The sequence below is a fragment of the Hydra vulgaris genome, chromosome 11 (genome assembly GCF_038396675.1).
Source record: "Hydra vulgaris chromosome 11, alternate assembly HydraT2T_AEP".
NCBI lineage: Eukaryota > Metazoa > Cnidaria > Hydrozoa > Anthoathecata > Hydridae > Hydra > Hydra vulgaris.
The window spans coordinates 26,197,258-26,210,000 of NC_088930.1; the positions used below are offsets into that span (position 1 = coordinate 26,197,258).

Below are 12,743 nucleotides of genomic sequence, written 5' to 3' on the forward strand. Positions count from 1 at the left end.
AGTTTTAAAAAACTTGTTATTTATTTGCAAAAAAAAAAAAAAAAATAAATACATACATTGATTTTCTTACAAATATTGTATTACACTCTGTGCCAACACTATTACAACTGTATAATATTAAAAACAAACCCCCCCCCCCCAAAAAAAAAAAAAAAAAAAAAATTGTTTTATCAAAACATTCAAAACATTTTAAAAATATAAATGCTCTCTTCAGAAAAAATGTTATTAAATATTATTTAAATTTGATATTTATTTTGATTTTATTTATAATTTATATAAATATATTAAATAAAAAAAGTTATTAAATATTAAAAATATCTAATGAAAATAAAAGTACTTTAAAAAGTTACCGGTAATCTAGTTAATGGAGGATTACTTGTGTTCTTACCAAATGCATCCTAAAAAATTTATAGTGCAAAAATGTATATATTTATTACATTAGCGAAAACCTAAATAGAACAAATCTATATAACAGAACAAGCCACTAATATATTTTATTTAGAACAGAAAGCTCATTAAAATTTTTATTGCATTATTTTTGCAATAATTTATTATTTATGACAGATAATTGTATTACTGCATCTACCATTATATAGAAAGGAGAGTAAAATATTCTAAAGATTTTACTGTCCTTTATATAAAAGAGAAATTATGAAAACCCAGCAACACAATGTATTTGGACTAATATGTTTTCATAGATTATGAAAGCATATTAGTCCAAATACATTGTGTATTTGGACTAATATGCTTTCATAGATAAAAAAAAAAGAATAGAAGTAGACAAAGTTCTGATAAAGAAAATATTTAATTTAAGAATTATTTTTATTTTCAAAAAACAATCATTTTTTACATCTTTTCACAATGCATCATTAAGCAAAGAGAGGATTTTACTTTTTTGGGAATTTTTTCTGATTTTACCTTCAAAATTATTTTTTATACAGAATTAAATTACTAATATCTAGTAATTTAATTCTGAGTATAATATCTGGAGAAAACTGAAACACGAGAAAACCGTTTTTGAAACTGAAGCACGAGAAATTTGATTGTTTTAAATATAGAATTAGAAACAAACATTCAATATCTTGTCAAAAACTCATTTTAACATACTTGATGTTTCTTTATATATTAGCCTATTTCTTCATTTGATTTTAGAGCAATGCATAGTAGGCTTAAAGAGTTAACAAGATTTTAAAAAATAATTTAAAAGTAAATAATAATAAAAATATTTATAATAATAAACTAACAACTAAATTAGATATACCTCCTGGTATTGTACTAATTGTTTAATCAACTCGCATAGGCCTTTTGCATTTGGAGGTTCTCCTTGAGCAAACTATAAAAAAGAAATGAAGCTAATGATAAGAGGAAAATTTCAATTTCATTTAAATTCTCTACATAAAACAACTATAGGTTACCTATAACTTAAAAATACTTAAAAGTAACACAATAACACTAAAAAGAAATTTTAGTTCATTTTAGTTTGCCTTAACTTAACTTACCTGCTTAACTGTTGAAGTATATAAACTTAATTACAAATTTATATATATATATATATATATATATATATATATATATATATATATATATATATATATATATATATATATATATATATATATATATATATATATATATATATATATATATATATAAAATAGGGTGGTCCAAAAAAGTCAATTAACAGATTTTGGTTATCCACAAGGTTTTTTATGTCGTTTGTTATGATTTTAACAATTGTGAACAAGGTTTAGTGGTCAGCCCATTTTACAGTTTTTAGGTTCTACCAATATTTAAAATACTTTTATATTGATTTCCAATTAAAAACTTAAAGATTAAAATATATATTAAAGTAAAATTAAGAAATTAAATTTAAGTTATAATTAAAAAATGCAACCAAAAAAATTAATATAATTAAGAATTTAGTTTTACAATTTTACAGTTTTCAGATAAATTGTTCCACATAAGTGATGTCTTTGATAGAGTTGAAAATTTCTTGTGTTGGTTTGCAGCCAATCAATGAATAAACTGTTTCTGTTTCTCATTCTTTGTCAGTGTGTTATTGTATTTCTCAATAAAACTGATCTCCCTTTTAGCTACATCATTAATAACTGTTATGAGTGCAGCCAGTTCATAAAAGTCTTTGAAGATTGGATTTGACTTCCACTGTCCTGGTGGTTTCTTAAGGAATATCTGAGACATTTCTCAGCCTTCCTAAATGAGAACATCAAACAAAGATGCCCTTTTGATCACTAGATCCTCCAATCTCAACTATTCAGACTCACTTATCAATATTGACACACTGAAGGTGTCAATGTTGGTTGATGTAAATTTTGTACTGTTTTTTTTTTTATTTTGATGCTGACGCTCTGTCATCTAAAAGGGTCATGCTAATCAGATGCTTAGAGAGAAAAAGCTTATCCAATAAAGACTGTTGCCTTGCTAGCAACAGTCTTCATTTATTTTTTTATTTTTTTATTTTTTTATTTTTATTTATTTATCCATTTGTTCAACCAAAAATCGAAAAATTACAAGTTTTTTTTTATAATTTAACAAAATTAGGTTAGGTGTCAATCATATAGTTAGAAACTAGTCATTGGAGTGAAACCTAAATTAAAAAAAACAAGCAAACAAAAAAATTAACAGCAATAATAATAAATAAAAGCATGCGTAAATTAAACTAATTAAAAATAATAATAATAACGATAAAGCTATAATAAGTTAAATAATAAGACAAAAAATATGAAAAACACTCAATAAAAACAGCAAGCAAAAATAATAATAATTAGCAAAACAGCACAAATAAAAATAAACTTTACACAAATGAAAAGGCAAAACATAAAAACTACAAAATGAAAGCAAAAACTACAAAATGAAAGCTAAAACTACAAAACGAAAAGGCAAACACAAGAACTTTACAAAATAAAATAAAAACAAACTTTTGTTATTTTTGGAAAAAAAAGAAAGGTGAAGAAAATTTAGTAAAATAGAAAAACAGAGAATAAAAATAAAAATAATTAACAACAAACAGCACAAATAATAACAAACTTTACGCAAGCAAAAAGACAAACACAATAACTACAAAATTAAAGCAAAAACTACAAAACGAAAATCCAAACACAAAAACTTCTACAAGATAAAATAAAATAAAAAAATAATAATCTTCTGTTATTTTTGGAGGAAAAAAAAAAAAAAGGTGTAGAAAAATTGTTAGCAATTTATTTTTATGTTTTAATTAGTTTTTCTATTATTATTTCGAACTTTTTTTTTTAAATTGGTACTTTGCTTTTGATTGATTTTTTTTGTTTTGTTTTCATTTTATTAAATCTGTTTGTACATTTAGTTCTTTTATTAATTTTCGTGTTTTTTTTTTTCTTTAATCTTTTAATTTGTTTATACCTTTCAATAATTTTCTTATTTTACTGTATTTTTAATAAATCTTTTTTATTCTTTAACAAAATTTCCTTCGCCTTTTCTCTTTTTTTCCTTTTCACCTTTAAATAAACGCTCCCGCCATTTGTGATGTCATTGCATTGATTGTGGAACAACATTGGATAAGCCTTCAGATTTGACAAAAGTTTAATGTCATTAAGTCAAGATTGGATTCTAAATGGTGCTTTGTTCCACTGTTTGGCATGGAAAAGACAAAAAAACAAAGATTTTTAGTGCGTAAGTGTGTGTGTAAGTGGTTTTCGCCATTTATCTTGCATGATGTGTTGGACCAGGTGCTTGAAAACTAAAAGAATAAATGTAAAAATTCCGGATAATAGTTACTTTACTGCTGTTGTTTCAAAAGCACCTTGTAAATAGACAAGAATTCCCTGTTCCATGTTTTTCAGTATTGAATCCTGAAACAGTTCATCAGTTGCTGTACAATAAGCACCTTGGTTTATTGATCACCATAGTTTCTGTAACTGCTTGAATAGTGCAGTTGATGGACCTTCCGTTGGACCTAACAGAAACATGAAAATTTCTTCCAAGGACAACTTCAATTGGCATGATGATGACATGCAATCCAGACCATTTTAGTTCCCAGAGCTTCTTCAATATTAACACATGGATCCTTATGAAACCCTGTATTTCTAGCTGTTGTGTTGAATACAAGGACTTTGATCTATGAACGCAGATCTCATTTATCAATTACTTCAATAAAGGCATTTATTTGAGCCTCTCCAGTTCTTTTATCCCATTTATGAATAGCCAACTGTGTTTCCTAGCCATTCCCTGTAACAATAACAGCAATGTGGTCCACAATTTCCTTTGATTCATCAATATTGGACAATATTTTACAATCCAAATGCAGTAATAGTAGATCTGTCAAAGAATTTTTTTTTTCATCTATTGCAGCAGCCCTTTTTTTTTATTTTGGATCATCTAATTGAACTTGGTGATAATGTTATTTCTAAATGTCCAAGGAACTGTGCAACAGCTCTGGCAACAAACACAGCTCTATGGGAGGTAAATACAATCCAAAGCACCTAGAACATCAGGGGAATGGAAGATGTTCAAAAATTTATTTTTTGTTGATAAAACACAAGCTGTTGATGTTGACATTGTAGATGTACATGTCTTAGTTTTAGTTGTCTGATACTCCTGATCTTCTTTTGCCTTCCAATTAGATGTTAACAAAGAAAGTACACTTTCTATTTCATTAATGCCCCTCGTCATGCATTCTTCGTATCTCATTTTCACTTTCTCTCTTTTTTCCTTTTGATGCCTCTTCTTTGATTGTGGAACAACATTGGATAAGCCTTCAGATTTGACAAAAGTTTAATGTCATTAAGTCAAGATTCTTTTCCTTTTCCTTACATCTACTCCTCTCCAATTGCATGAAAAAAATATCTTCCCTTTTGCATGCAAAGGAATTCCCCATCTCCTTTGTTCTGTATTTCTATCATCTTATCCTTTGTTGCAATATCAAACAATTCTTTAAGGTCACCTTTAAATATGTCTTCTTTCTCATTTTTACTTTCTCGTTGTCAAGTTCTGTGTCAGAGCCAGGTAGTTCTAGATATACAGGTCTTGTTTTAAATAAAAACGGCTTAGCACATTAGCTCATTGCGATTTTGACATCATAAAATTATCTTTATTTTGTTTACTTATTTATGGACATAAAAATTTTTAAATTACAGCAATAAAATAAACTACAGCAAAACAAGTTTAATTTACTAATTAAGAAAAACAAATATAGAAGTGTTATTTTGTTAATGTACATATTGTGGAACGTCTTTTTTTTTGTTTTTAATATTAAATTTTTGTTTTAATTTTTTTGTTTTTGTTTTTAATATTTAATAAGTAAATTTATTATTAAATTTTTTTTTTTGTCATTTAACATGAATTAATTTCTTTTGTTTCTCTACATTTGTTTAAATGAATTAAAATATGTAAACATTCTTTTTTTTTTTTCAATTATTTCTTAAAATTTTACTTTTAAAAAGTTAAAAAAAAATAAAAAATATTACAAACAAAAAATAGAGTAATACCAAGTCAAACCGCAAACCATATCATTCCGCACACTGATCGAAATTATCAAATAAAAACTGAATGGATATGGCTATGAAAAAAATAAAAATACATTCGAATACAGAACTATCTCCTCTATTCAAATTGATAAAATTATATGCTAATTCAACTTCATTTTTTTCTTTTTTCATACATCTTTCAACTACATTTATTTCTTTTTTCATACATCTCTAAGTCAAAAACTTTCATATATTTCTTATTGCTGCAAACATAATAGCGCTAGAACTGAAATTGATATAAAAATACTTTCAGCACTATCTTGTTGGAAATTTTATTTCCATTCTGATAACATATTTTTATGCAGCTAGAACAAAAAGTTAAATCAAAAATCAAAAAAGTAAAAAAAAAAACTCTCTTTCCTGATAAAATTGCACTTGATTAATTACTTAGTTTTTTACAAGTGACTAAGCGCCTATCTTTATTTTAAGCACTTATCTTTATCTAAATAATCTTTATCTTAAGCGCCTATCTAATTAACATAGTGTTAGCTGCGGTTTAATTAAAAATGTCAACACAACCATCACTTAGTCTTATTAAAAATCAATTACTATGTTATTTCTCAATAAAATCATCACTCACTCAATTCAACTCAACTCACTCACTTCATAATGTCAACTAAAAAAACAAAAGCATACAAGAAAGATGATATACTAGCCACATTAACTGATATGAAAGAAAACAGTATGTGACTGAGAAAAGCTGCATTCAAATATGGCATTCCATTCTCAACACTCAAAGGTTGCAAAAATAACAACAACAAAAGTTTCCATGACTCAGGTACAACAACGGTACTCTCAAATGAAACAAAAAGAATGATGCATTTAAATCACTTGATGACTGGGACTATGTTTTAACCTAAAATGAACTCCTCGAATTTGACTCTGGCTACCTTAAATGTGAAGATCAATTGCACTTACTTAAAAATTGCAAGCCTGGTAAAGAAATTTCAACAGGAAAAGCAGACAACTTAGCATTTAATAAAGTTGCTTCGTGTAAGCCAGAAACAATTGATCATTCTTTTAAATACGTCACCAAAAAATATGAAAAACAGTCTTTTGGGGTAATCAAGGAAAAACAAACATTGTGTGTCGAAAAGGGACAAGACGTGTGTTTAAAAAAAGGCAGTCCAATGGGCACCAAATATTCAATTTCAAAATCAGATTTGATGGAGCACAATTTGTTTATTGAATGATTTCTGGCTTAAAAAAAAAGAATTTTTTTTAAAGCCAGAAATTAATTGCATGTTGAGAAATCAAAGCAGTACCGAAAGTGGAAAATGTAATGTACCGAAGAAAATGTGATAGAGTTCCTCAAACAAAAAGAGATATGTTAATGTGATATACATATATATTATTATCAATATATTTATGTATACACATACATTTTGTATTATACTATATTTACTTTATGTATTTTGTTATTTTGTTATAGACTATATTCAGTGTCTCAAAAAATTATCCGCCAAACAAGTTTTTCCCAAAAAAAAATGTTTACGCTCAAAATTATACTAAAAACAATGAATAGTGATACTAACTTTGTCTGTTAATTTAATTCTATTGGGAATAGTATGTTATTTAGCGTTCATATTTTTCGATTCATGCTTCAGTTGGTTTATCATTTGTCTTAAAAGAAACTTACTATTGAATAGGCTTGTAAAAAAATTATCTGACCAAGCAATATTTAGGTTAAGTTTAATTAATTTTATGTGAAATTTGTTGAAATATATTAGCAAATTTTTATACAATTAATGAAATTACATAACAAAAACTGTTTTTTTGTAGTAAAATTTTTCGTATAAAAAAAAGGTTTCATGTTTTTTTAAGTAAAATGGTTGGAGGTCACTGGACTGTTTCTCAGAGAAATTTAGCTGTCAATCTAGGCAATCAGGGTAAAACATATTGTCAGGTGCAGCAAGAGACTGGAACTCCTCATAACACAGTATCCGACATAAAGAAGTATAATTTCATCGGAACAACAGCCACAAAAGAAGGGCAGGGTCACAAAAAAAAGACTTCTAAGAGCTTTGATAGGAACTTAAGTATACAAATCAAAAAAATTGAAAAAAACAACTTCAATTCAGCTCAAAAAATGGCTGAGCAAGCTGAAGAGAATTATGGAATCAAATTATCCCATCAGACAGTCAGAAATTGTATCCGAGACCAGGGATTTCAAGGACGACTTGTGCGTAATAAACCATATTTGAGTAAGAAACACACGAAAAGAAGATTGGAGTTTGCTAAGAAGTTCAAAAACATGCCAATAAGTTTCTGGAAAAAGATCCTGTGAAGTGACAAATCGAAATTCAACTTAAAGTCATCTGATGGGGCCCAAAAAATTTGGAGAAAAGCTGAAGAAGCCTACAAATTAAGCTGTGTGTGAGAAACTGCCAAGTATGGTGGCTGTAACGTGATGGTTTGGGTTCAATGGCTTGGAAGGGTGTCGGAAAACTCCAATTTTTTGATACTATAATGGATCAGGTGCAATACAGAAACATATTAAAGCAAAATTTGTCATCTCAAAAATTTCGGCTAGGATCTGATTTTAAATTTCAGCAAGATAACGATCCCAAGCATAGTGCCACTAAAACCAAGGAGTGGTTTGCTGAAAATAATGTTGTGGTCTTGTAATGGCCTGCGCAATCACTGGACCTTAATCCCATTGAACATTTGTGGGAAATTTTAGACCAAAAAATTGGAGATCGGCCATTTTCCAAAAAAGATAACCTCAAAGTGGCAATTGAAGAAGCCTGGGAAAAGATTCAACCAGAAGAAACAAAATCTTTAGTCGAATCAATGCCTAGATGTCTAGAAGCTGTAATCCAAGCAAAGGGAGGCCCAACAAAATATTAAAATAACTGTTTTGTTATATAATAATTTATTATGAAACAAATAATGTGTTTGGTCGAATATTTTTTTGACAATAAAAAAATGACCTAAGTTCCTTTATTTTAAGACTGAAAACTTTGTGATTCATATTTTACATTAAAATAAATAAAACCTATTTAAAAACATGTTTGTTTATTTTTATTAATCTTGAGTTTACCAAAAAAGTCTAAATTTACAAAAATACAGCATTTTTTATAGGAAAAATATTTTTAAAAATGTTTGGTCGGATAATTTTATGAGACACTGTAATTATAGCTCTTTTGAGCCAACATAATTAATTTGGTTATTCTTTACAATCAAAAGAGCTAAAATATTATTATGAAATAAAAGAAAGATGGAGCAACTCATGAAACCTGATAGACATGGTATAGATCAGAACTCATCAGATGCAGCAAAAACATGTAACGATTGGTTAAGAACATTTTACAACTTTGTAAGTACAGTTGATGATAACTCCATCAAGCTTAATCTCCTAATAAACCATATTGAACATAATGTCTATGAACACATGTAAGTTCACTACTGTAAGTGCTAAGCAATATAAATCTAAAATGATTCGCAATGCGTTTATAAATGGCTTACTCTCCAACATTATTATACACCAGTGTTTTACTAGAAAACAAGACATTAGACCTTTCATCAGCCTTTAATCAAGCTAAATCTTTAAATGTGGTCTAACAAAATTCAAACTTATACTCACAAATGACCATCAAAATCATCTTTACAAAAATAATACATGACTGATAATCACTTGGCTTCTACAGTAAAATCAAAACAATTGTGCTAGTTTTGTGGAAATATAAGACATCCATGTACTAAATGACCTGCTCGTAAAGCTATCTGTCACAAATGTAAAAAGATTGGTCATTTTGAAAAACTTTGCAGGTCATCCAATATTTCTGCTGCTATTCTTAAAATTGATGATGATTGCTTCTGTGCCACCATATCAGCTTCAGCAAAATTTCTCTTCAGAGTCAGTCATAACATCATTATTAATGAAAAGTATAAAGCAGAAGCTTTAATTGATAGTGGGAGTACAAACAAAAGTTTCATTAACAATAAACTAGTGGCTCTACTCAATTTAGATGTTATTTATGAACAGAGTGTAATCGAAATGGCATCAGCTTCTTTATCAGCAAAACCAGATGGATATTGTTATGTTTCAATAACTCTTCAAAACAAAATCTATAACAAAGTCAAGTTGTATGTGCCAGATAACTTATGTTTAAATATTATTCTTGGCACAGATTTTCAAGAGTTGCATGAGAGTATTACCATTAAGTATGGTGGGAAAAGACCGCCCATAACATTCACAGCTTTAACAACAATGAAACCTGAACCTCCTGATTTGTTTGCTAATCTCACGAAAGATTGTTGACCGATTGCCACTAGATCTAGAAACTATTCTCAAAGAGATCAAGAATTTATTAAATCTGAAATTCACCGCCTGGTTCAACAGGGATAATAGAGCCAAGTAATTCACCTTGGCGCGCCCAGGTCTTAGTAAAAAATGAAAAGAATAAACATCATATGGCAGTTGATTATTCTGAAACTATTAATAAGTATACCCAATTGGAAGCATATCCTCTACCTAAGATTAAAACGATTGTAAGCATAATTTCCAAATACAAAATTTATAGTACTCTTGACCTTCGCTCAACATACTACCAAATGCCTTTATCTAATAAGTTGTGGCAATATACTAGAATGCCTTTTGGAGTTACCAATGGGTCTGCATGTTTTCAACGGAAAATAGATGACTTTGTTAGAATATATAAACTAACTGACTGCTTTCCTTTCATTGATAACATTACAATATGTGGTAATAGTCAGAAAAAACATGATGAAAATCTGCATAAGTTCAGATTAGCTGCCATTGATGCTGGAATTACATTTAATGAAGAGAAGTGTGTATTTTCAACTGAGACTTTAGATTTTTTAGGTTACTGTATATCTTATGGCTGATATGGTGTAATAGTGGTCCAGATACATTTACTCATGCTAGATGTGCAGCAATAAGTTCAGAATCATTATATGATTTGCATGCCGCACTTTGCCATCCTGATGTTACATGCCTCCATCATTTTATTTGATCTAGAAACCTCCCTTATTCAGTAGAAGATATAAAACAAATATGTAGAGATTGTAGAATATGTAAAGAAGTAAAACCCAAGTACTATTGCCCAAATGATGTGCACCTAATTAAAGCAACTAGATACAATGAAATTATTTGGAAGTTGATATTACTCACTCTGAAATTTCAAAATTTGCTTGAAATATCATCATGAGTTCTAACTGATGCACTTCATGCTACAAGATCATTATTATATACTTCTACTAATTGTAGCCCACATGAAGGCCTTTTCAATTTTTAATGAAGATCATCGTCTGGGTCCCCAATTCCTTCATGGGTTGGGAACCCAGGACCTGTAATTATAAAAAGAAATGTGATGCACAGTAAATATGAAGATTCAGTAAATGAGGTTCAGCTTATTGAAGCAAATCCTCATTATGCTTATGTGAGATTTCCTAGTGGTCATGAGACTACAGTGTCTACTAAACAGCTGGCTCCAATTGGAGCAAGTCCTATAATACAAACATCAAACAACAATTTAAAAGTAACAGCCATCGATAACTATCCCCCCCCCAACCCCTAATGGTAGCAATGAAATTCCTTTTATCTCTAAAAAGAAACTAGAAAACAAAATGAATCCTAAAGAGCAAATTAAAATTCTTCCTCGTAGATCTTCACAAATTTCAAAAGCACCAGAAAAACTTAACTTATAAATACCAGGGCTGGAATTAACGCAAAAAAATTAAATCGCGAAAAAAAAAATTTTTTACTGCCACCCCTTCCCCACACTTATTCCAAACACCCTTGGTGGTAAGGAGGGGGGGTGCATTAATATAAATTTGTATCTTTTTTACATTAGTTCATAATTATTCATTGTTTTTTTAACATAATATCTTTCATATTATCTTATAATTTTCTCGCTTGGCAGAGTTTAAAATAGCGTAAGTTACTGTTATAATTTACATCTTATGTTATAATTTAAAGTTTATAGTGAAATGAACAAGTTATAATGTAATGAGCTAATTATTTATACTAGTATTTAATACTATTATGATATTACTTTTAGTATTTATTTTTACTTAACATGATACATAAAAAAGTAAAAGTAAAAAAGTAAAAACGCAATTATTACAATATTTAACCCACTTTAACTAGCTTTTGAAAACTATTTAATGACGCTAAAACATGTGTTAGTTTTAAAGAGTATTGAATTGTGATTGTAAAATGCTATAAAACAACAATAAAACAAACTGCAAAGTTGTTTTGACAATAAAAAGAGCTTGTGTTAATGTAAAACAACTTTGTGACGCTGTTTTCTTGCTTTTTTATACAGTTTATAAACATAAATAACATAAAACGAGTTTAAAATAAAACAGAGTAAAACAATAGAATTGTTCTAATTAATAAATTAAAACATTATTGTCATTAAACTTTAAACTTCATATTTGCGCAAAGACATCCCTAAAGACCATGCAAGTCTATAATCTATACACCAAACAAGTAAAAAAAAAATTCATTAGATACCACATTTTTTATAATTTATTGTTTCTTGATCTAGCGTAGCACTAAAAATTTAAGTATAATTAATTTTTTTCATTCAAATAGTTTTTAAATTGATGCTTTCATTTAATTTTTTCATTCAAATTGATTTGCATTAAAAGTTGAAAGAAAAAATTTGGTTTAAATCAAATTATATTTGCTTAAGTTTAAGAAAATGCTTAATTTAATTGTTTTAGAAAAAAATTTCTTTGAACAGAAGTAAAAGAAATTTTTTTAATTTAAACTTTTTATAATATAATTTTTGGTTTAACAAATGCAATAATCACTAGTTTAATGTTTGCAATAATCACTAGTTTAATGTTTGCAATGTTTCTACTTTTAAAAGAATTTTTATGAAATAAAAAACTTAAAACGTTTATTTATAATGTTTATTTATGTTTAATGAAATTATTCAAAATGTTTACAATTTAAATAAAACTTTCCTCCTCGCTTGCACTATGTTCTAAATCTGATATTGTTACTGTAGCTAGATATATGTTTAACTTTTAAGAATAATCCTTGCTATGTCGCTAGATATTCTGAACACCGCTGCTATTAAATTTATAATTATTAGGCGTAATTTTTTGATACTTTTCAAATTTGTTTTTAATTTCAGACTTTATTTGCAAAATTGTTTGAACAAGGGATCGTCCATAATATATATAAATTATGCAATCCTAAATTTCTCTAATAAACTAAACAGAAAAGATCAAGTTTCCCCTCAC

General features: G+C 27.9%; 1 protein-coding gene across 1 annotated transcript in view; it reads right to left on the minus strand.

Annotated features, from left to right (window-relative positions):
- The window catches only part of LOC100210696 (SWI/SNF complex subunit SMARCC2), a 63,984-nt gene that overhangs the window by 47,751 nt on the left and 3,490 nt on the right, over positions 1-12,743 (minus strand). Inside the window, exons 2-3 of the mRNA XM_065810602.1 lie at positions 1,262-1,333; positions 351-398 (exon numbers count right to left, since the gene is read on the minus strand). Coding sequence (XP_065666674.1) covers positions 351-398; positions 1,262-1,333 — 120 coding nt within the window. The remainder of the gene's footprint in view (positions 1-350; positions 399-1,261; positions 1,334-12,743) is intronic.